Source organism: Delphinus delphis, chromosome 19 (assembly GCF_949987515.2).
Source record: "Delphinus delphis chromosome 19, mDelDel1.2, whole genome shotgun sequence".
Classification (NCBI taxonomy): Eukaryota; Metazoa; Chordata; class Mammalia; order Artiodactyla; family Delphinidae; genus Delphinus; species Delphinus delphis.
This window is the reverse complement of record NC_082701.1, coordinates 25,140,129-25,162,776: the sequence shown is the minus strand read 5'-3', so window position 1 is coordinate 25,162,776 and position 22,648 is coordinate 25,140,129. Positions and strand designations below refer to the sequence as shown.

The 22,648-nt window shown below is 50.1% G+C and overlaps 1 protein-coding gene across 1 annotated transcript; it reads right to left on the bottom strand.

Annotated features, from left to right (window-relative positions):
* Positions 1–17,480: 17,480 nt before the first annotated feature.
* Positions 17,481–18,969, bottom strand: WFIKKN2 (WAP, follistatin/kazal, immunoglobulin, kunitz and netrin domain containing 2). The gene has a single exon (XM_059997010.1). The coding sequence runs from the start codon at positions 18,930–18,932 to the stop codon at positions 17,481–17,483; it is 1,452 nt and encodes a 483-aa protein (XP_059852993.1). The 5' UTR covers positions 18,933–18,969.
* Between the last annotated feature and the right edge of the window lie 3,679 nt (positions 18,970–22,648).

Genomic DNA, 22,648 nt, shown 5'->3' with positions numbered 1-22,648 from the left:
TCATGCTGACATCTAAGACAGAGTCAGGTGATAAAATGAAATTCACTCATGTAAACTGAGAGGATTTATTTGAAATGTATATGGAGAAAGAAACCATTGGATCAGTTTTCTATTTCTGCATGGGAGATGAATAGCTCAGAAAACTTGCTTGACGAAGCAGCTGACCTAACTATTTAAAAAGAAGATTTAGGTCTGTTTTTACTAATCCTTAACACCGAGTTTAGTCATTGTAGGTAGCTGGAGAATTGATGATTAAAATCTATTCAAGATTGGACAGGTATTTATATTAGTATTTGTGTGCATTTTCCTAGCAAAAAAGTTGACGCACAGTTTTTGGGTTGGTTTTGTTTTTGCAAGCAGACAGCCAACCTGCTGGTTTGGGACGTCAAAGATTAGTCATAATCTGTCAAATTGTGGTGGCTCATTAAGGATGGAGTTTTTTTTTTTTTTTTTTTTGTAAGTGATGAGGTGGAAGGGTGAGACTATCTTTAAGCTAAAATAATGAGTCATTTCACTGTTTAGATGTCCATTGATACAGTGTTGACATCGTATTGGGGAGAAAATTGTCTTGAATTGGAAGAATAACTTTCTCTGCTTTTTTAGTAAGAAACCAGCACTGTCTGGGTTACTTGTGAAATAAATTTGGTCTCAAATGAATTTTTTGGACACCAGTCTACAAAAGCCTTTTGTCTGTTACCCTCTCGGTTTAGAACAATAAAAAGTTTTAAGGAAACAAGCACTGGAAATAACAGAGCTAAGCTGTTCTGTCAGCTCCATGGTGAGGCCTTTGTCCTTTAGTGGACAGAATGAGGTTATGAAGAAGTATTGCGGTAGTGACTGGAACTGGCAGAGATTGGTCTGCCTATGCTATCAATTATGTGCTTTTGTGATCACAAAGTTTGAATAGATCTAAGAACAGAGTAATGGTTTTAAGCACTAGTTGCTACTAGAAACTTTTGGGTGATGTTATCATAGGCTTAACTGGAAGAAAACTGCCTTTTTATAAATGAAGAAAGGCTCAAGTTAACTTTTTCTAAAAATCAAAAGGCAAAACTGGCCAATAGATACACAATAGAATTTGTAACAATCTGGAACACTAATACATATATTCAGATTTTAAATAATTGAGCTTAATGTAAGTATGAATATCAGATCTTGGGGATGTGTGTACTGGCAAAAAAAAATCTTAGGGAAATTAAATATTGGTACATATGTTGGTTTGGTGCTGAAAAAGTTAACTCAATTTTATCTTCATTGGTTTCCTAGCACCCCTTAGAAAACCTTAGAAAAGTTTACACCTTAGTCCCAAGTCTTTTTTCCCCCACTGCCATCACACTTTTGACCCTCTGTGTGGAGACTTTTAGTTTACAATTTTGATAAGTTAGTTATCTTAAAGGTGTTTTTCCATTTTTTTGTCTTCTATACCTATAGATACTGTGGCAGCCTCTGAATGGCCCTATCCTGGTGTCCCTTTGTTTCCCATCTTCTAAAATCAGGTGTATTGTTAAATCTCCTTTTAATAACTTTAACCTATATTAGATGGCAAATGTAGACCTCGAGTCAAAATGCCTCCTTAAAGATAACACTGTTTACTGTGATTAACTTCTTAGTTTTTGAAGGTGAAACTAAAGTTGTTCTGAATTTAAAGTGTTTTTCTAATGTGTATTGGTGTTAATATCCTTCTCCTATGTACCCACATTTTAACTGAGAGATTTAATCTAACAAATCTTCAAGACTTATTTTAAAATAAGTCAGTGTAACATACAGAGAAAATAAAGTACAGTTGAGCCTTGAACAGCACGGAGGTTAGGAGGGGCACCCACCCTCCACTCAGCGGAAAATCCATGTGTAACTTACAGTCAGCCCTCCATACCTGCGGTTCTGCATTGAGGATTCCACCAACCACAGATCATGTAGTATTATAGTACGTGCTACTGAAAAAAATCCACATGTAAGTGGACCCACACAGTTCAAGGGTCAACTGTACCTCTTTCTGCACATAACTTAAACTAATGAAGTAAAATGCTGGTTGGAGACCTTCCTACACAAACAGAAAATAGCATAGGTATGGCATATCCAATATATTTCCTTGCCTACAATACATGCATGTGTCAGAAGCAGGATAACAGTACTCTAGGACAAGATCGGATAAGACGGGAAAAACCTTATTAGAAGACAAGTTTGTAAAATTGCCGTTGCTTAATAAAACCCATTATAGTGTGTCAGTCAGCTGATGCTTTAATCCATTTGGCCCAGGAGGTCACTTTAGATCAGAGTTTTTCAGTTTTTTTGTTATATTAGGAAGATATCGTCGGGTTTTTTTCTTAATTATGTTTTATTTTTTTATTATATATTTTTTTGACTGTGCCACACGGCTTGTGGGATCTCAGTTCCCCGACCAGGGACTGAACCTGGGCCACGGCTTCCAAATCCTAACCACCAGACCACCAGGGAACTCCCACAGGAATGTATCTTCATGTTTAAAGGACCTAGGACCGGGAATTCCCTGGCGGACCTAGGGAATAAAGGACCTAGGACCAATATCTGTGTGCATACAGTTGGAAAATTAGTACAACACTTGTACTTTTTTAATGTTTTAAATCATTCAGTTAAATCCTTATATATCTTTTACTATCTGCCATGCACAGTTCTAACCCAGTTTACAGAAGAGGGGCCGAGACACGGCTTGATATTTCATGGCCAGTAAGTGGTAGAGTTGGGATTCGAACTCAGAGAGTCTGGTTCCAGAGTTCTTGGTCTTAAATTCTATGCTTTGTTCCCTCCAACTGGTCGCTCCTCTAATTTGAAGTCAGGGGAATAAGACCACATTTGATGTATTAGCCACATGACTTGTAGAATCTCTCTACAAGAGTGTTAACGAGAAGAGTCTAGCGGGAGGCTCTTAGCCATTCTCCAGTCATGATGTTTTGAGAGAGATGCTTTGTATTTCCAGTGGCCACAAACTGTAGTTACAGGCTATCTGGAAATGTTTTTAGAAATCATTAAGTCCTACGAATGCTCTAATTTTGTTGATTTCCTTAATTCAACTGTGTTGATTACTTCTCTTATGCTGGAACCACTGGGTGATTCCTTCAGATTGAGTAAGAGCTGTAGATTCAGTGGCCCTATTACTTCTAAGTAAAATTGTAAACATTGACCTCCTGGAGCTATTTTCACACACTTTCCTTACCTGTGCTGTTGATAAACGATGTAAGGAAAGGCCAAGTCAACTATCAAAACAGTCTTCAACAATGTGTTTCCAGTTCGTATGATTTAAGTTACTTTGAAAAACGATCTTAAGGCACACCTTGGTAATTCACGATTTCTATATGTATAGATGTTGTGATAACTAGTCTTTTCGCTTTTATTTTTAAGCCTTAAGGAAACCAAATGACCTCTTATTTCAAACTGATTCTGAAAGACCTTCTTAAAAAAGATCAATATATTTTGGTTTAAAATAAGAAGTGGTCACATTTTAGAAGCATGTGCTATTATGAATGAACTTATATTCCCTTTATTGTTGCTGTTAGTTTTGAACATGTTTAAACTGCACAATAAACAAAACTCAGTTTAAAAATAGCTCAGAAGGGACTTCCCTGGTGGAACAGTGGTTAAGGATCCGCCTGCCAATGCCAGGGGACATGGGTTCGATCCCTGGTCCGGAAAGATCCCACATGCCGCGGAGCAACCAAGCCCGTGCGCCACAACTACTGAGCCTGCGCTCTAGAGCCCACAAGCCACAACTACTGAAGCCTGCGCGCCTAGAGCCCGTGCTCTGCAACAAGAGAAACCACCGCAATGAGAAGCCCGTGCACCTCACCGAAGAGTAGCCCCCGCTCACCACAACTAGAGAAAGCCCGCACAGCAACGAAGACCCAACACAGCCAAAAATAAAATAAATTAAAAAAAATCAATTAATTTAAAAAAAAAAGCTCAGAAGAATTTCTGTAGTTTCTATATGGATTAAATCTTGTTATACTAAGTGCCTACTATTTTGATTTTGGGTTAGTTAGAATTTGATTGGACCAAATATTGCTGAACCACTAGATGGGCTTTTGGAGGTTTAGATTAGGCTAAAAGTCTTGTCAGTAATGGTATTTGACTTGTGAATAGTAAACCTCTACTAACCATTTCTCAGTATTTGAGTTTTAAGATTTCTATTTTCGAACACGTGCTTCATACATATAGTCTGTAAGTGGAGCTTTGAGATCATCTTACAATTAGGCAAACCTTGGAAAAAAAACATTGGGAAGCAGCTCGTGTCTGGAGGCTATTGGAAATTATGGGTCTAATTCCTTCCTTAAGTGTATTAAGTAATTTGACTCAGATGGCTCCGTTTCTTCATCTGCAAAGTAAGTACAGTGATATCAGTACACTTCCTGACAGAGTTTTGAGGAAGCCGTCACCTTGCTGTGAAGAATTGTAATGTGTTCTTAGGGGCTTATAGTATCTAGAAGCCACGAGGTCCATATTTGTTGTGTTGCCCTTTGAAATCAAAAAAGTAAATGAAGACCATAACTGTCTTTATTATAGTCAACATTTTGTTGTCCAGTCTATTATTTGCATCAACAGAGAATTAAATAAAAATTTTACAGTAATATCGTAAAAGCTATTCTATTCATGTTTCAGTAATAAATACCACTGAGTTTGTTTTCTAGTTTTAAGTCGCTGATAGGGAAACCAGTGTTTCAGCATTCTTTTTTATACAATCAGCAAGTTGATTTAAACCCAGTATACGAGCTGACGTTCCTTTTGGGGGCAGCCAAAAATGTTTGCTAAAGTGTCCACACTGCTGTGAAAAGTATTGAAATGGTTGTTCCTAAACAGTACTGCTCAGGAATAGGAGTTGAAATGTAGCTCTGGTGGTAGATGTGTCATGTGGGTAATGGTTCTAGCTTTATTTTAGTGCAGGTAGAAAAGGAGGTTTGCTTTACAGGAGGGAAAAACATTGAGGACTTGGAAGGAAAAACACATTCCTCGTCTGGCATTATGAGCACTTTACTTCACTGATAAAATATGACCAGCGTGCAGAACAGAGAACAGGTGTAAAATATTTTTAGACAAACCTTGGCATATACTGTGGGTCGCATCCCTTCTGTCTATACCCTCAAGTGTTTCAAAAATAATTGTGGAAAAACCACATTTACAGAATAAGCTAGACATTGCTTTTATGTGTTTTTTTTTTGTACTAAATGTGAAAGTCAAACATAAACTTCGTTCCCAACCACCAGGTTGCAGCTATTTTTAAAAACTGGTTCTCCACATGCCCTTTGACAGCTCCTGAGTCTCCTTTTCTCTTCCTTCCTTAGTGCTGTGGAGAGAGCTGGGAGAATGTGACACCATAGCCTCCTTTGGAGCGTGAAAGCTAGGTTGTGATATTTCCCCAAACTACATTCTAATTCAAAACAATTTTGTACTTCCTTTAGGCTAGAAAGAAATAGGACAAGCGTAGACACGGTATCCACCTAGCTTGGTTTCAAGCAGATGGGTATAAACTGATGACTACTGGGTGCTGATAGACATGAACACTGGATACTCCTTCTATGAGTGTGGTTTAAGAAGTGGAATCATAGGACCCTAAAACTGTCTCTTTTAATTCAGAGTCCAGATACCCTGTGACACGGGTTCAGTAGTTCTAGGCACAGTTCCTTTTTCTGTTTGGAACTAAATGCAGGTACTCCTTTCAGATGGCTTTTCCTGGCCACCCTTCCACCATCCATGGGTTCATTTCTAGTAAGGATGAAGGTTGGATTTTGATTTGTTTTGTAATGATCATATCTGTTCACTGATAATCCAGATCCGCCTACTGACCTCAGAACTCTTTTCTTAAAAAAGAACACTCCTTCTTTTGTAAACTACCTGCCGTTCATTTTTTTTTGGCCACACCGCTGAACCGGGGATCGATCCCGTGCCCCCTGCAGTGGAAGCGTGGAGTCTTAACCACAGGACTGCCAGGGAAGTCCCAATTCATTTTAAAGCTCTATAGAGTCTTTGTGACTTACTTTCTGCTAACTCCTTTCTATTTTCAGGAAACATGATGGGGATCCCTAAACCATTTCAATCCAATGCTTAAGATAGTTGCAATCCCTGGGCAGCCTTTCTAGAAACTAAGGTATCACCAGAGGCCCTTTAACTAAAGAGAACAACCCGGTTTTCACAAGGCTATAAAGGGGTTTGCCTGGAGAAATTTCATCTTTTTGAATCTTACAATAGGTTGGAAAAATAGATTGGAAGAAAGGCAGGAAACGTTTTTTTTTTTTTTTGTAATTTAGGAAGAAATGTTTTTTGGAAGGAGACTCTTGTTTATTATCCGAGCCACGAAAGTTCAAAGAACTTTTCGGGTTCTGTATAAAAGGAATAGAGAGACAAAGGTAAGACCTTATCTCCCCAAGAGCCTCTACCAGAGGAGAAGAGTCTGGTAGCAGGTAGAAAGGAGATTAGGGTATGTCTCCTCTATCTGCCCTTCCTTCACGTGTGGGAAAGGCGAAAGAAGGGTAGAGGAGGGAGCCTGTGTGTGTGAGCCGTGGAACTCATCCTGGAGATCGTTTCCCGTGTTGGATGCTTTGCAGAAGTTTGGAGACACAGGACAAGTTTCCTAGTCCAGGCACACCACACTTTCCTGATGATTATGAGTTTTCTTCCAGGCTTTGACAGTGGGTAGGTAGCTGCACCAGTACCTTACATGCTATCTATCTGAATGACGATGATTTTAATATTATCAAAAGTCTTGTGGAGTCCAGAGGCAATAACCAACCTCGGAAGCTCAATAATGATCGTCAACATTTCATAGTCTGTACTGTGTGCAAAATACTGTTCTAAGCATTTGTACATTTTAGCTCACTTAAATTTCATAAGAAGCCTCGGAAGGTTATGCTATTTCCCTCATGTACAGAGGGAAGCAGGGTTGGTGACATAGTTACCCCCAGTAGAGTCAGGATTTGCATCGTGGGATTCTGTTTCCAAAGTCCACGATCCTTAACCATTACACTGCTCCTTTGACCTCCGTAGGAAGGCTTTATGAAAGAACCACACCTGATTACATAGGAGACAGTATCTATAGACTGCACTTTGTGTCATTTCCCTCCCCACACACCTAGCCTGGCCCTGTAAGTGGTCGTTTGCTCAGCAACCCCAAAATTGTGTTAATATCAGCCTTTGCCCGGCACAGTTAGGAAAGGGAAATATGCTGCAGAAACACCATGGGGAGTGGGTTATAGGAGTTTGCAGGTCATGGGCTAGTTTTATGTACCCACTTCCTACTGCTGTCTGGGTGCTCAGATCCTCTGAGAAGTAACTCGAGACATTTCACGCACCTGAAGTCTTTGGTCCTGGGCTTTACTAGTCCTTATGCTAGATAGCAAAATGGTCAGGTTGACTCGAGGGTCAGATTCCATTCAAGTCCCTAAATTGTATCAAACAAAGTGAGGTAGCATTTACAACAGCCCCTGTGTTCACCCCCTTAACACATTTATTGACCATCTACTAGGTTAGGAGCTGGTGATGACGTATATAAACCTTTAGGACCTTTCCAATGGCTTACACTCTAGCAAACGATAACACACACCGAAATAATCATACACAGGAGAATATGGAGGTATGAACAAAGAGAGGGAGAGATCATGTCCACATGAGGGGTTCTAGACTGGGGAGGAGTAATCAAGTTATGAAGAATGGGTCACCTGGGGAAGCATGGGCTCTCTCAAATTCCCCGCTGCCGTGGAGGAAAAACTTGGTCCTGGTTCTTTTTCTTCGTCTGACGTGTCCACAGTGGAAGACTTAGTGCTATAACTCTTAGGGAAAAAAAAAAAGCAGAGGAAATCTGTCCCTGCTTCCAGTCCATCCCTCGCAGGAAAAGCTGCCTTTGACTTTGGACATTGTAATTTTTTTTCATTGCTCCAAGCTCTGAACAGAAATATTGTGAAAGAGAGGTGGTTTAGAATTTCTTTATTCATGAGACCCAGGGGTGGGATGAGGAGGTCAGGGAAGAATTCCAAGGAAGAAGTAGTGGTAGTGAGGGAGGGGAAGTACAGGAGGGGCAGCTCCAGTTCCTATCCCAGTTTCCGTTTAAATGCTTATCTTAAAAACCTCCTCAGGCTAGAAGCTCCCTCTAGGGGTCATCTCATTTGTTTTCCTACCTTTAGAGACAAAACCTCTTTCTGTTTTTGTAATTATCAGGGTTCACAGCAGATGGTGCCCTTCCAGAAGTCGGTGTCGGTGGAATCTGTGTGTGTGTGTTCACTGCAGAAATTCAGACACCCACAGCTCACTCCCACTTGCGGTACCCATCACCACATTCTACTTCTGGCCGAGGTTACTATCTTTTCAGAGCTCAGCTGTTCGGCTTTCCAGTTTGGCTTTTTCGATGCTTATAATATCTTCCAGTTTGAGCATAAATCAAAAAAAGGACTTTGGCAGGGAAGCTTTGTAACATCTAAGCGAGAAATTGACAGCCACAAATACCTTTTCCCTTGGGTCACTTTCCCTGAGCAATGCTTTTCTAGAGTCTCCTCTAAGTTTCCCTTGCGGCTGAGCACTCTGTCATCTACTGAAAATACTGCCACAGGCTGGCCAAGCCCCTTCACGTGACCTGGGACTGTTCAGAGAGAGCATCGCTGTTCTTTATGAAACGTGGATCCTGCATTGGAACAGAAAACATCAGTGTCTGATCCCTGTCTCACCCCAACTTCACCAGTAGGGATAGAGGTCTAGGCACCACGAGTTTGTCTCCAGACTCCTTAGTAACTGCTAAGAGCTAAGCAAGAATGTTCTATAGCAGTGCAGGGGTTTCATTAAGCCTCCAAGTAAAATTACTCCTGGTAACTCTGTACAGGAAAAGAGTATGGGCCTTGGGGTCAGACTTCGAATTGAATCCCAAACGCACCCTCGTGTAGCTGTGCCCCGTTAAACGTATTCAGCCTCAGATTTCTTATCTGAGAAAGCCTGCTTGTTACATTGAGTGTGAGGACCGTGTAAGGGATACGAAGCCTTGAGCGTAATCCTCTTCCCCACGGGGGATAACCTGACCTCTCTCGACTCTCCTGTGAGAGGGGCTTGCATCCCCATCTCTTCTGTCTCTCGGCCTGTGGTTAGCCTTAAGGGCATGTGATCAGCATATTTAGGGGAGGTCAGCTGGCCTTAAACATGCCTCTTCATAAGAATTCTACGCAGTGAAACTTCCTGGTGGATCAGCAGGGAGAAAGGAGGAAGCAAAAGAGAAAACTGTACTTCACTGTTCTTGAATCTGTGGTGGAATATCTTATACATGTGGTTAAATACATGGGCTTTGGAGTCACATAGACCAACCTGAGCTTGGATTCCTGCTTGGCCAGGGGCCTTGGGCAAATTATTCAATCTCTCTGAGCCTCAGTTTCATCATCTCTGAAATGGAGAGAATATTAAGTGGAGGTGAATGACATACACACCACAGGTGTGTAAATAGTCAATGAGGTAGTGTATGTTGAGCGCATATTAGGTGCTGCAGGCTATTAGTAATGAAAATTATGAACCCTGCCATCAGGGCATCTAGGTGGTAAAGAGTGGGTATCTTCCATGAGGCCTGAGATGGGGATGGGTCGCCATCTGTGGAAGTCTCACGGAAGCTGCATTCCGCTCATCCGTGAACACCAGCTTTTCCTCTTATTAGGGTCACAGGGTGAAATTGTTGGTTGTGATGACTGAGAGGATTACTTTGAGTCTGAGTTACTGGTCACACCAAAACTCTGAGGCTGTTTCCCCTTTTATTCTGTTGGCCTTTTTGGTGCATTGAGATGGGGAGTGGTGCTTGAAATAAAGGGTAAGAACTCAGCTCCAGGGACTTCCCTGGTGGCGCAGTCGCCAACTCAGGGGACATGGGTTTGAGCCCTGGTCTAGGAAGATCCCACATGCCGCGGAGCAACTAAGCCTGTGCGCCACAACTACTGAGCCCTCGCGCCACAACTACTTACTGAGCCCGTGTGCCACAACTACTGAAGCCTGCGCACCCAGAGCCCATGCTCCACCACAAGAGAAGCCACCGCAATAAGCCCACGCACAGCAACGAAGAGCAGTGCCTGCTCGCTGCAACTAGAGAAAGCCCGCGTGCAGCAACGAAGACCCAACACAGCCAAAAATAAAAATATAATAAAATAAAAATTTAAAAGAAAGAACTCAGCTCTACACTTGGAGGTATGAACCATCTCTACCTCATTACTCCACTTGTCTCCGCTTGCTTCCAACCACCCAACCCAGAGTGTGTGCCTCTCTTTCCCTTCCTCTCGCTTCTCTCCTTTCTGGCTACCCTTATCCTGGACTCTTCCTTTGTCAGCAAAGGAGACTGCATCTGTTCTTACTTTGCGGTCCAAGAGCAGATTTGAGGAGAGAGGCCTGTTCTCATCTCCTGGTTCTTTCCAGCCACAGGTGGGAACGTGCAACAGCAATTATTCCCAACCAGCTGGAGCAATCAGGCCCAGGGCTGACTACGACTGGAGAGGCACTATGAAAACCATTATTATTCCATTTTACAGATGAAGATGCTGAGGCACGAGAGGTTAACTTACCCAAAGTCACAGAGACAGTATTTGAGCCCAGGTAGTTTGACTCAAGAGCCCATGCTCTGGCATGACTCTGGCCTTTCCTCACGGCCACTCATCCTGTATACCAGCGAAATTTGGGGGCCTTAAGGCCTAAAACATCTGGTGCCTCTTTTTAAAGTCTTATGCAATTCAATTCTGACAGCAACGACCATAACAAACAAACTAATTCTTAGCCCTTTATTCAGCACTTCCACAGACGTCTCTGAAGAGCTGGGGATCACCTGGCCCACTAGTGAGAGCACTTTCCCAATTGTCGTGGGCACTGGGCCATGCCATGAGAGGATTTGACCTGGAGCCCCTACTGTCTCCCTCCCATCAGCAGCCCCTCTCTGTCATACTTAGCTAAAAGTTTGGTAAACTCATCTTCCCCTGAGTGCCACAACTGTTGGGTCTTGGTGTGTGTGTACTCATCTGTGTACCTCTTTAGGAAATCTGGGATATTGAGAAAGGCCATCAAGAACTTTATCTGCAAGAAGGCTTAACAGAAGGCTTCTGGGAGAAAAGATGAGGGGATTTTTCTGAGGCTGAGATTAGAGTCTAGAGACAGTAGGGCAATTCCAAAAGCCCTTGTGGCAGTAGGACCCATGAGACCAAAACCAGGAACAGGAATCCCTGGAGCCCTTGGCAGGGCAGGAGCTAGAGTCAGGGCCTGCACCCTTACACAAGATCTCTGCCGGAGAAAACAAGAATTAACGGTTTAATCCTTTGTGACGGGGCTATCCAACAGAATTTTCTGTGATGCTGGAAATACTCTATGTCTGTGTTGTTCAATATGGTAGCCACTAATCTACATGAAACGTGACACTTGGACTATAGCTAGGGGGGCTGAGGAACTGAATTTAAACGTTTGATTTCCTATGAATTTACTTACATGAATTCAATGCTAACTATTGGAGGGTGCAGCTTTGTGACTTTCTGTACAGCCTTGGCACTCCTGGAGGTCAGGGACCAGTTAGAAAAGGTGGTTAGGGACGTTCAGGCGGGGAACGGCCATTTGGGGCCCTCAGCCTTCAGCTGAAATGGTTAAAATATATATGTTACCCTGGAAAGAATATGGGCACTAAAGTCAGACAGACCCAGGTCTGAATCCTGGCTCTTCCATTTATTAGCCTTATGACCTTGGGCAAGTTTCCTTTAAACGTTTAGATTCAGATTCAGCATCTGTAAAACAGGGGCAATAATACCTCTGAGGTCATCGCTTCCTCCATAAGGTCTGTAGGGCTGGCTTCATTCAGTCATTCATTCATTCCACAAGTATCTGTTGAAACCCTCTATGGTCACGCCTTGTGCTGTGAACAAGGCCCTCCTGAACATTGCTGCCTAGGGTGGGGTCTATCACACGGTGAAACAGTAAAAGGTGCAGCTGAGAGAAGGTTGTGAGGATTAAACTGGACAACATTTTGTAAAGTGCCTGATCAGAGTTGTTCACACCCGGGAATTCCCTGGCAGTCCAGTGGTTAGGACTCAGCGCTTTCACTGCCAGGAGCCTGGCTTTGATCCCTGGTCAGGGAACTGAGATCCCACAAGCCCCACGGTGCGGCCAAAACAAATGTGGTCCCAGGAGAGCAGCATTAGCAGAACCTGGAAACTTAAAAAAAAGAAGAGTTGTTCACCCTGAAATGCCCATCCGCTCTCTTCTGGCACTGGGCTCCTCCCCTGCTGGGGTTCCTCACCACTTCCCCAGGCCCTGTCTCTACTTCCTGGCTGTTCACACAGAAAGGAGACAAAACTGTCACCATCCTCTGTCAGAACTGGGTGTGTCCCTCACACCAAGACAGAAAACAAATGATCAGGGTGGGTATATCTGCATCCTGCCAGGTCTCTAGCCGTATCCTGAAGACTTGAAAAGGACAAGAGACACACCCAAGTACCTCACCTCACCCCAACAGACGTGCTGGAAAGAGGCCCTACCTCTGGGAGGGTCCAGTCCAGGAAGCATTGGAGATGCAGCCTATTCTCCCCTTGTCTGGGTGTCCAGGGTGTTGCTGGAGACCTGGATGTCAGAGATTCACGTCCTGGGGTTAGCTGCGGTGGGACACAGAGACTCCAGCCCAACCCCGAAATAGGAGGCAGAGAGGCGGGAAGGAGAGGGTGGTGGACTGCCCACCTGCCTGCCCTACCCGCTCCCTCAGGGCAGCGCTAGCTAGAGGGTTAGGCTTCCTTCCTCCCGACAGCTTGAGTGTCACTCGACCTCAGGGCACATTCCAGAATGAGGCCACAGCCAAGAATAGGACCCAGGAACCCTGCCCTCCATCCTGCCTGTATTAATCACACACTCCCAGAGCAGGAGGGAGACTTCAGACTCCTTGGGGAGGTGGAAGGAGAAGGAGACGGTATCAAGAAGTGGAGCTGGGCAAAAGGAAGGAAGACCCCAAAGGAGCCCTTCACAGCCCTGTGGTCTCCAGTGCACCGCGTGGCCCTTGGTCCCGGGACCATTTGTTCATCCAGCGAATCCCCCTGGTCCCTGCAAGCTGGGCCCACCGGCCTCCCAGAGCCCTAAGCAGTGGCTCTGGCCAGGTATCAGTGCAAGTGCAGAGGGAGACGGAGACTTGGAGAAGAGTGTGCGGCCTGGGCACAGCGGAGGCTCCCCAAGGAGCTGAGTCTCGAAGGATGAGCAGGCTCAGGAATCCGGGCCATGACTGCTCACGTGTGTGACAGAAATACTATGTGACACGTAACCTCAGAAGCATGGGGTGGTGTGCGTGTGGCTGACGGAAGACAGGCTCTTTGGAGACATTTGGGGTCCTGATGGGATTCCACACTGCCCAGCCCAGAGCCGCGCGTGTGTGTGTGTGGTGTGTGACATGCTGGGAGAAATAGCATAGCATGAGCATTAAGACCCTAGAAGTCAGACTGCTTAGGTTCAAATCTCGGCTCTGCCACTTAGCGGCTGGGTGATCTTGGACAAGCTTCTCGTCTCCTTAGCCTCAGTTTTCCCACCTACAAAAGAGCATTCTGTCTCCCACAGGCATGACGGAGATGACAAGAGATGACATCTGCCCTGCAGTAAGCGCCCACTCAATGTTGATCCTATAGCAGGATGGTGGGACACAGGGCGCAGTCCACAGTCTGAGGAAATCGCCATGTAGCTGTATTTATTCGCCCCCTTCACTCATCAGGTTCCGCCCCCGGTCCCTGCTCTCTGGCCCCCCTGTCCAGGGGTGACATCAGACTATGGGGCAGTGTGTCCTAGGAGGCTGGAGGGGCTGGGGGACTCAGAAGGTGGAAAAAGCCAAGCCGTCCTGCCCCTGTCTTGTCCTCCTCCAAGCGGAGGCCTCAGAGCTGGTCTGGAGACAGCCGGCACCAGAACGAGCCTCTGAAGGCAGAGAGCTGGGGTAGAGGCGGCGGAGGGTGGAGAGAGGGAGACAACAGATGCGAGCAGGGAAGGAGCGAGCATCCAGCGACAGGAAAGCAGGTGAGTCTGACCTCGACCTGAAGGAGGGCTCAATCCCCCTATATCCTGGGGCCAAATCTCCCAGACGGGGTAGGCTGGGCCTCCCTAGGTCACCTGGCAACCAGGCCCTGGGAATTCAGTTCAGCCTGCACTCAGCACCTCCCAGAAGCCAGTTATTACGTAAGGCCTGGGTGACAGAGAGAGGCACAGACTTGGTTTCAAGGACAGAAAATAAACGCCATGTGGCAGGTCCACAACGATCACTGATACTATATCACCCTTTCCCCAAGTACCCATATTTTCCAAATCCCAAATCAACCTATGCGGGGTGGTCAGTTTGGGATGTATTCCGAGCAGCAGAATACAACATTTGAAGCTGCGTGGTCACGGAGCCTGTGAAACCTGAGGTCTGGATGGAAGGGCGAGGGGAGGAGAGCAGTCCTGGGGGCCTGCTCTCAGCCAGGGAGCTGCTGAGGGCGCAGAGGGGGCCCAGGGGCAGCCATCTGTGCCAGGTTCTGTTTCCTAGGCTTTTCAGTTAGACACAGTTAATAGGGTCGAGCACCTCAAGTCTCCATGAACTGCTCTGTCTTACAGATGAGGAAACTGAGGCTCAGAGAGACGGCAGATACGTGTCAGAGCCCAAATTCAGCCCTAGGTGTGTCTGACTCCACAGGCTGGGCCTTCCCACCCTGCCAAGCTGGGGGATGGAGTGTGACAGGGACCCCAGGTCTGCAGCTGTGTGTGGCCAGTGCCTGAGGTCAGATCCCCTGAGCCTCTCACACCTCCGCCCGGCAGTCACAGGGCTCAGCCCCACGTCTATGCAAGTGGAGGGAAGAGGGGAGGTGACGGGTGCTGGCACGTGGACACTTGCCCCCTCGGGCTCTAAGGTGATGTGTCACTTATTGGGGCACCTCAGCCTAGAAGCAGGTGCAACGGTGTGTCCGCCCTCTGAGGGAAGGGAAGGAGTTACTCCCTGGTTCTGGACCTGAGAGGGGCAGGGCCTGCGTCTGGTGCTCACACCTTCTTGTTTGAGTTCTGTGCTCAGCATTTTCCCAGTGGTGACTTGAGGAGCTCCCACTCCTCTGGCCTCTCTTCTCTCTCAGGGAGGAGCTTGTCTTCTCCATCCTGGCCCCTCCTTATTGCAGGGAATTATCTCTGAGGAGGGATCGACCTGGGCTGGGCTGGGCTGGGCCTGGATTCCTCCTTGGGGCTATGGCCCGGGAAGACCAGGGAAGTGGACAGGGGTCAGGTGTCCCTCGTGCTTAGCTGGCTCCCAGCCTAGGGGACAGACAAGCTGGGAGCACGCCCTGGCTGAAAACTCCTGAGCACATCTCCAGGGAGGGGTGCTGCTGCCTCAGCCTGGGAACCCAGCCACGTGCTCTGAGCACCCAGGGCTTTGGGACCAAGCCTCACCCAGAGGCCCCCTAGGGAGTAACAGCAGGACAGCAGCATGGCCCCCTGTCCACTCCTGTCTCTTCCACCTTCGTGCCCCTGAACTGACCATCAGCGTTGGGGTCTGGAGTCTGCCCTGGCCCACCGTGCTGTTGTGATGGGGCAGGGGACTGAGATACGAGGCAGAACACCTGGGCCTACACCCTGTGCCTTCCTGCCCGTGTTCCTGGGTGAGTTACCTGGCCTCTCTGGCCTCAGCTCTCCTGCGTCTAAAGTACGGAGCTGGGGTGGACGCCACAGTAAGAAGTCCCGTTACCACCTCAACAGGATCCAGGTGGACAGATTAACCCCCCCACCCCCCAGCTCCCCCCCAACCACCAGGTCGCCAAAGAAACGACACTACCCACCCCCCCGTCCCGCCCACATTAGCCCAAACGAACCACACAAGAAGGGCTGTTGATACTCGGAGCTTTTAATTGGTATCTTTCCCCCTACATTTGAGGAAGAAACAAAAATGCCCCACAAAGACCTTCTTCAGCTATGGAGGGGCACGGGCAGAATGAAGGGCTGAGGAGGGAATGGGGGTAGAGGAAGAGCTGACGGTGGGTTTCCCCAAAACTTTACCTAGTGGTGTGGTGGCAGACCTGCACAGGAAGTCCAGAAACAGAGGTCACCAACAAGCTGCCGCACACCCAAACCGGTCCTCCCAGGCCACACCTAGAGCCTCTCTCCGGGTCCCTGCGGCTCCCAAGGCCACCACCAGATGGGAGCATCGAGCAACATTCCTTTTCCTTCCCAGGCCTGCCTCCCCTCTTCCCTCCTTTCTTATTCCTTCACCAACCCCCTTCCCTGCCTGTTTTTCCTCTTCCTTTATTTCTCTTCCCACCAAAACAGATCCTGGGGCTTCTATCTGCTTTATGTCCAAGGAAGCCAGTGGCAGCTGAAAGCACGCTGTCTGTTAAAAATGGGATTTTTGACAGCGGGGAGAGCCAGCCATCGGTCTGCTTCTGGGGGGGCCCTGGGGTCTGGACATTTGTGTACATTCACTATGAGCTGGGCAGTGACTAACATCTCTCTGTGGTCCTAGCACCTGGCACCCAGTAAGTATCCGGAAAATGTCCACTGAGTTGGATTGAACAGAACTGAATCAATAAATCAACAATCAATAAACCAATCGATAAAGCCAAGGGAGAAGAAACATGAGAAACGTGCTCTTCACCACATGTGCTGTGGTGGCCTCAGAGACTGCCAGGCCAACCTCACCGAAGCACAGGCTGACCACCGCCCAAAGGCACCTGCCCGGCAGCCTCCACTCAGGGCAAGCCTCCCGATTCTCACTTCCCACAATCCCCCCATGAAGTGGTTTCTGCTCATAGCGCCCTGGGGGGCTGTGGGAAATTTGTCCCATCAGTTCCTGGGCCCTCCTTTCCATCCCACCTACTTCTTTTGCAAACCAATTCATTCCACTATTCCTGTGACCATCGTGCAGCCTCCATCTCTAGAATCCTGGCTGGGAGGCTGGCTAGGGGCAGGGAGGCTGGGAGAGCCAGGGGAGGGAGTGGCCAGCCAAGAGAAGCTAAGAAGGCCAGAGCAGACTGGTCGTTAGGAATAACCTGCAGGTGTCTGTTGACTTCTCCTTTTGTCCCCCACAGCTGAAAAGACACCCCCTCTTTACTGAACTCAAAGAATAGAAGTTGATCTAAGACCCTCGGGTGGCTTTTTTCTTTTCTTTTCTTTTTTTTAACATCTTTATTGGAGTATAATTGCTTTACAATGGTGTGTTAATTTCTGCTGTGTAACAAAGTGAGTCAGCTATACGTATATCCCCATATCTCCTCCCTCTTGCGTGTCCCTCCCACCCTCCCTATCCCACCCCTCTAAGGTGGACACAAAGCACAGAGCTGGTCTCCCTGTGCTATGCGGCTGCTTCCCACTAGCTGTCTGTTTTACACTAGGTAATGTATATATGTCCACGTGGTGGCTTTTTTCGGATGCGTTGATTGACATTCCCCTGCTGGCCTAAGACCATCTAATCTGACCTTGCCCAGTTTGCTGACTGAGGGGTGCTGGGGATGGGTCAATGGAGGAAGGTCAGGGACAGGACTGGGGAGGGGCGGAGGGCCTCACTGCAAGCCTGGGAACTCCTTGAGGACGTCACAGGTTTTCTTGTGCATGACCTCGCGCAGCTTCCGAACCCGCCGGGTGCTCGAGGCCCCCACGAAGCTGTCGGGCCGCAGCATGGCCATGCCGCCGTCCACCTCACCCATGATGATGAGCAGCGTCTCGCCCACCGTCACGTTGGGGCAGGGGCAGGTCCAGTCCACGTGGAGCAGAGTGACCTCCAGCGGCTCCCGGCCCAGGAACTTGAGGCCCATCTTCTCATCCTTTAGGACCTCGTCCACAGTCACCAGGGCGCGACCTGAGTCGGGCTCCTCTGTCAGCTCAGAGATTCGGCCCAAGATGACAAAGTCGCTCCGACAGAAGCTGGTGACGAGCTTCTGCCTTGGCTTGCAGGCCCGGCAGCGCTGGTTCCCCCGAGGGAAGGGGCAGGACTCCTCGCAGGCCTCGCGGCTCTCAAAGTTGTTGCCGTTGCCCTCGCAGCCGCCGTAGACAAAGGACTGGCACTGGCCCGTCTGGCTGTTGTAGGCCCAGCGGGGCTCGTAGGCCTTGCAGGGCCCCTGCAGGGGGGGCAGGCTGCACACGGCCAGCGGCCCGCTCACGCAGGCCAGCATGCAGGCCTCGTAGGTCTCAAAGTGGTTGCGGTTGCGGTGGCAGTGGCCGAAGGTGAAGGTCAGGCAGCTGTTGGCCTGGGCGTCGAAGTACCAGCGGGTCTGCTCCTCGCCGCAGTCCTCACTGTCAGGGGGCTTCAGGCACTCGGCTGCGGGGAAGGCTGTGCCGTTCGGGCTGCTCTCCTCGGTGGCCGAAGGCCGACCCCCCCGGACCACCGACAGCGGGAAGTCAGCACGCAGGACGCCAGCGGCGTTGCGGGCCGTGCAGGTGTAGATGCCGGCGTCCTGGGGCTGGGCGCTGTAGATGACCAGCTGGGCGATGTTGGTGACCACCACGTTGCCGCGCACATGGTTGGGCCTCATGACCACGTTCTCCCGATCCTCCAGCTGCTTCTCCCAGGTGATCTCGGGCCGGGGCCGGCCCACCACATCACAAAGGAAGCTCACTGTCTCACCCACTGTGACGGACTGGTGCGCGGGGTAGTTGAGCAGAGCTGGGGCCGCTGTGTCCAGCCCAGGGGTCTCTGGGGGGGCCGTGGTGGGGTGCACGGTGGTTTCGGGTGGTGGGGGGCTGGTGTTGGGCCAGGTGAAGTGATAGCGGCAGGTGACGACAGCCAGTGTGATGCCCTTGGAGCAGGCCTCGGCGTCCATGTAGCAGCGGTTATAGTAGGTGAGGCCGTCGGAGGCACAGGTGAAACTGGGCTCCTTCTCACAGCGGTCTCTGCACTTGCACACGGGCTGGCCGTCCCAGATGTCACATTCGGAGCCCTGCTGCAGACACATGAAATGGTCGCACGTGGCCTCCTTGGGCATGCCCACGGGGCCCTTCTTCCCCTTCACGTCCATGTAGCGGGCCGCCACACAGCTCTTGGTCCCACACACGTTGGGGCAGCACTTCTCATAGGTCTCACACTCCTGGGGAGAGCCAGATGGAGAGGTCTGAGCAAGAAGGAGAAGGAAGAGAACACAGGCTTCCCCCCACACTCCCCCATGGTCTCCAGGGAAGGGAACTAATAGATGCTCACCTACCATGAGAAAACCATTTCGATAATACTAATAGCTAATGTATTCACCCACTATTTGCCCAGCCTTCTTCTAAGAACATTTATATCTGTCAGCTTATCTAACGCTCATCACAATGGGTACAACCATCATTCTCACTTCACAGGTAATGATAACTGAGGCACAGAGAGACTAGGTAACTTGCCCAAGGTCACACAGCTAGCAGTGTGGGAAGAGGAAGGTCACATACTGTAAGAGGGAAAGTCTTCCTACTACCATGAGATGAGATGAGGATGCAGAGACTAAGAGAGGAGCCGCTCAAGTCCACAGAGCTGGGAAGTGGTGGGAAAGGGCTTCAAGCTCCAGGTGGATGGGACTCTGATGAGGTATTTTTCTTCTACATCCTATCGTTAGCGCCGTGAGGTGTCGACTGGAACAGACGAGCCTGCCTTTTTTTGTCTCTTCCAATGGGGATGCCCTGGCCAAATGCTAAGAGGGAAAAGTCGGACACCACGGGGACAGCTCTTCGAGGCCGTCCACATACACATCAGGAACGGCAGCTCTGATGCTGGCCCATGTTCATCCAAAGCCTAGAGGAAGGGCAGGCGGGACAGGCCCAGGACACCAGGTCTGGCCACCGTGGGCTGTGCCAGTTCCAACCTGTGGGACATTGCACGGGGAAATCCACGGGGGAAAAAAGTCCCTTTGTGTGGCAAAGGTCAGCAAGGCCATCAGCATGGACTTGCCAGGCTGTGTAATTCCCTCTGATTCTCTGTGGAGCCACGTACGGCATTAGTTTAATTCCTCAAAATTAGCAACACGCTCTGGGGCCGACACAAACAAGGATTTCACGTGGTGTTTTCGCTGGGATGTGGGCAGTGCCCCTAATCCTGAGCCCTGCTCGTGGCTCTGGGAGCCGCTCACCACCGGGGCTGGCCTCGTGCGGCTCCAACTTTCCCTTCAGCCCCTGCGACATTCCACATCAACTAAGGGCTACGTGGAGCCCGCCTGCCCGACTTGTTTACTGTTTTCCCCTCTCGGCTCAGAATGGGGACTTTGTTTTGCAGCCCTTGCTTGGCATAGGCTTCTAGGCCACACCAGGGAGGCTCTGGGACAGGGATGGACAGATCTCAGAGCTGAGGTCTGCGGGAGAGGGACCCGGCGAGAGGGGGAGAGGAAGAGGGGGCTGAGGAGCAGAGAACCTGCTCCTTGCCGGAGGGCCCTTCAATTCCTTAAAGACTCTGGCCCCGGAAGCTCCTTCAGGACTCAGAGGTCCAGGAAAGCCTGGGTCTCTGGGGACCAGGGGAAGGTATTTCTGGGCACAGAAAACCTGGAGGGAATTTTTAGAACAGTTTTTGCTTAAGGGCTCAGAACATACCCGTAGGCTGTCCATATCCCCAGCCCCATGGAGGTGCCTCCTCCCCAAGACACACAGCATCAGCCAGAGTCTCACTGTCTCCGAGCCGCACCTGATTTATCAGGCCAGCCTGTGCCAGTGGAACAGCCTTGCCCGCAAACGTGGCCAACGAACAGCACGACCTCAGCCGGATGGGGACGCTCCCCCCTCCCTAGTCCTTACCTTCCTTTCCCTCGGCTCCGCCGCTGCTCCCTGCCAGTGAGAGGCCTGGATCGTCCCGTGGGCACTGTGAGGGACAGGCCGCTCTCCCCAGGGCCAGCCTATGCTCTCGTAGGTTACATGCATTCGGCAGACGGAGCATCATGGTCTCCCATGGTCCCTGGGGATGACCAACCCAGCCCGAGCCCCAGGAGCTGCCAGACTGGCAGGACGCATCTCTGCCCAGGCGGGCGTCAGGTACCAGCAGGAGCTTCACCCCATGGGGAAGTGACGGGAACAGCCCTCGGGCTCAGGAGCTGGGAGGGAATTGCCCTAGAACCAGGCCTGCCCTGAGTGCTGGGAGGCGCGAGGGATTTGGCAGGTTGAAACCTGGTCTACGTGCCCCCTACGGACACCCAGAGAGTCTGTTCAGATCCACTCCTGCCCACCCTCCCCATCAGCCTGCTCTGATCTAAGGGTCAGGGTCCAAACCCCCGGGGAAGTGGCCCAGAGGCCAGATGAAGCCTCAGCTCTGTGGTCAGATGGCTGCGGGGTGCAGGCCCACCCTCCCCTCCCTGGCCACGGAGCCTTGCGCTGCCTATTGGGGGTCCTGAGTTCCACTCTCACCTGTCGACAGGCCGCGGGTGGGTCACACCAGTCTCTCTGATGTGCCTGGCATAGTGCTGGCTCAGAGCAGCCCTCCGCAGACATGAGACCAGGAATCCGAAGATTCCCAGCCCCTGAGAAACTCTGACACCACGCCCACCTCTTCTTCCAGGCATCGAAGTTAGACAGACATCACACCCTGTTTATCTCCATGTGGCCCGGGGCTGGGCTCCTTCACGTTCCAAGTCGTTCCCACCACCCAGCTCCCACTCTCCCTCGCTAACAAGACCACGTGGCCTATCTCAGGCTTCCGGATTCACACTCACCTGGTCCGTCTCACACTCCCGCTTGCAGGTGCTCTGGGCATCCACCCAGAGGTTGGGGTTCATGTCGTTGGGGCAGATACCAGCGTGAGAGTATCGGATGGGCGGCAGTGCCAGGCCTCGCGGGGGCGCCCCCAGCAGCAGCAGCAGCAGCGCTGCCATCTGTCCCCAGCAGGACCGGGAACAGCAGCACCCCGGGGCCCGCATGGTGGGGTCTGCGGCGCCCAGAGACCTCCCCTGAGACGGCGCCAGGGCTGGGGCCCCCAGGGCCTTGTGCTGTTCGGGGGGCTGCCGACACCTGCCCTGCCCACCCCAGCGGGCCTCCTCGCCGCTGCTAGGGCTGTGGCTGCCGAGGCTGCCTCCACCAGGTCTGTGGAGCCCGCCGGGCTGTGCAGCCTCAGATGAAGGGGGCTCCCTCTCCGGAGTGTGCAGGGAGAGAAGCTGCACGGGGGCCAGAGCCTGGATTTACGTCCTGGGCGCGCCACCCGACTGGGAGCAAGCTAACCTGACGCCTGTCACAGGCAGGCTGCCGGCTCCTCTGTCCTGGGGCTGATCACAGACTTGTTGCAGAAGAGGAAAAAAAAGCTGGAAGCAGTTTAGGCGGCGTATCTGGCACGGTGGGACACCTGCTTGTTTTTGACTCCAGGAGGCCTTTAACCCCTTCAGGGGCCAGAAATGGCATGTGCTTTGGGGGAGCTGGCTCCGGGACACGCAAGCTCACTGTACTGCACCAGGAGGCGTGCTTCCCCTCCCCCTACCTCTCGGCCGGGCCCCCTCCTCCCCTGGGCCACCTCCGAAGAACACACACTCGCTTGTTACAAGGAGGGACCTGCAGCCGCAGGGTTAGCATCGCCGGCCCGATAGTGCATCTGAGAGCAAATGACGTGGAAAAACAACAAGTTCACGGCCATTCCAGGGCGGGCCTGAGCAGCCTGTGTGCTGTGTAAGCTGACTCCCACCCCAGCACCAGGTCCCAGGGTGGGGGGCGTGCGGACAGCTCCCTATCTCTCTGTCCCGGCAGTTTGCATCTCAAGTTCCAACTTCGGGGAATTTTCCCCAAATCATTCCAGAGACAC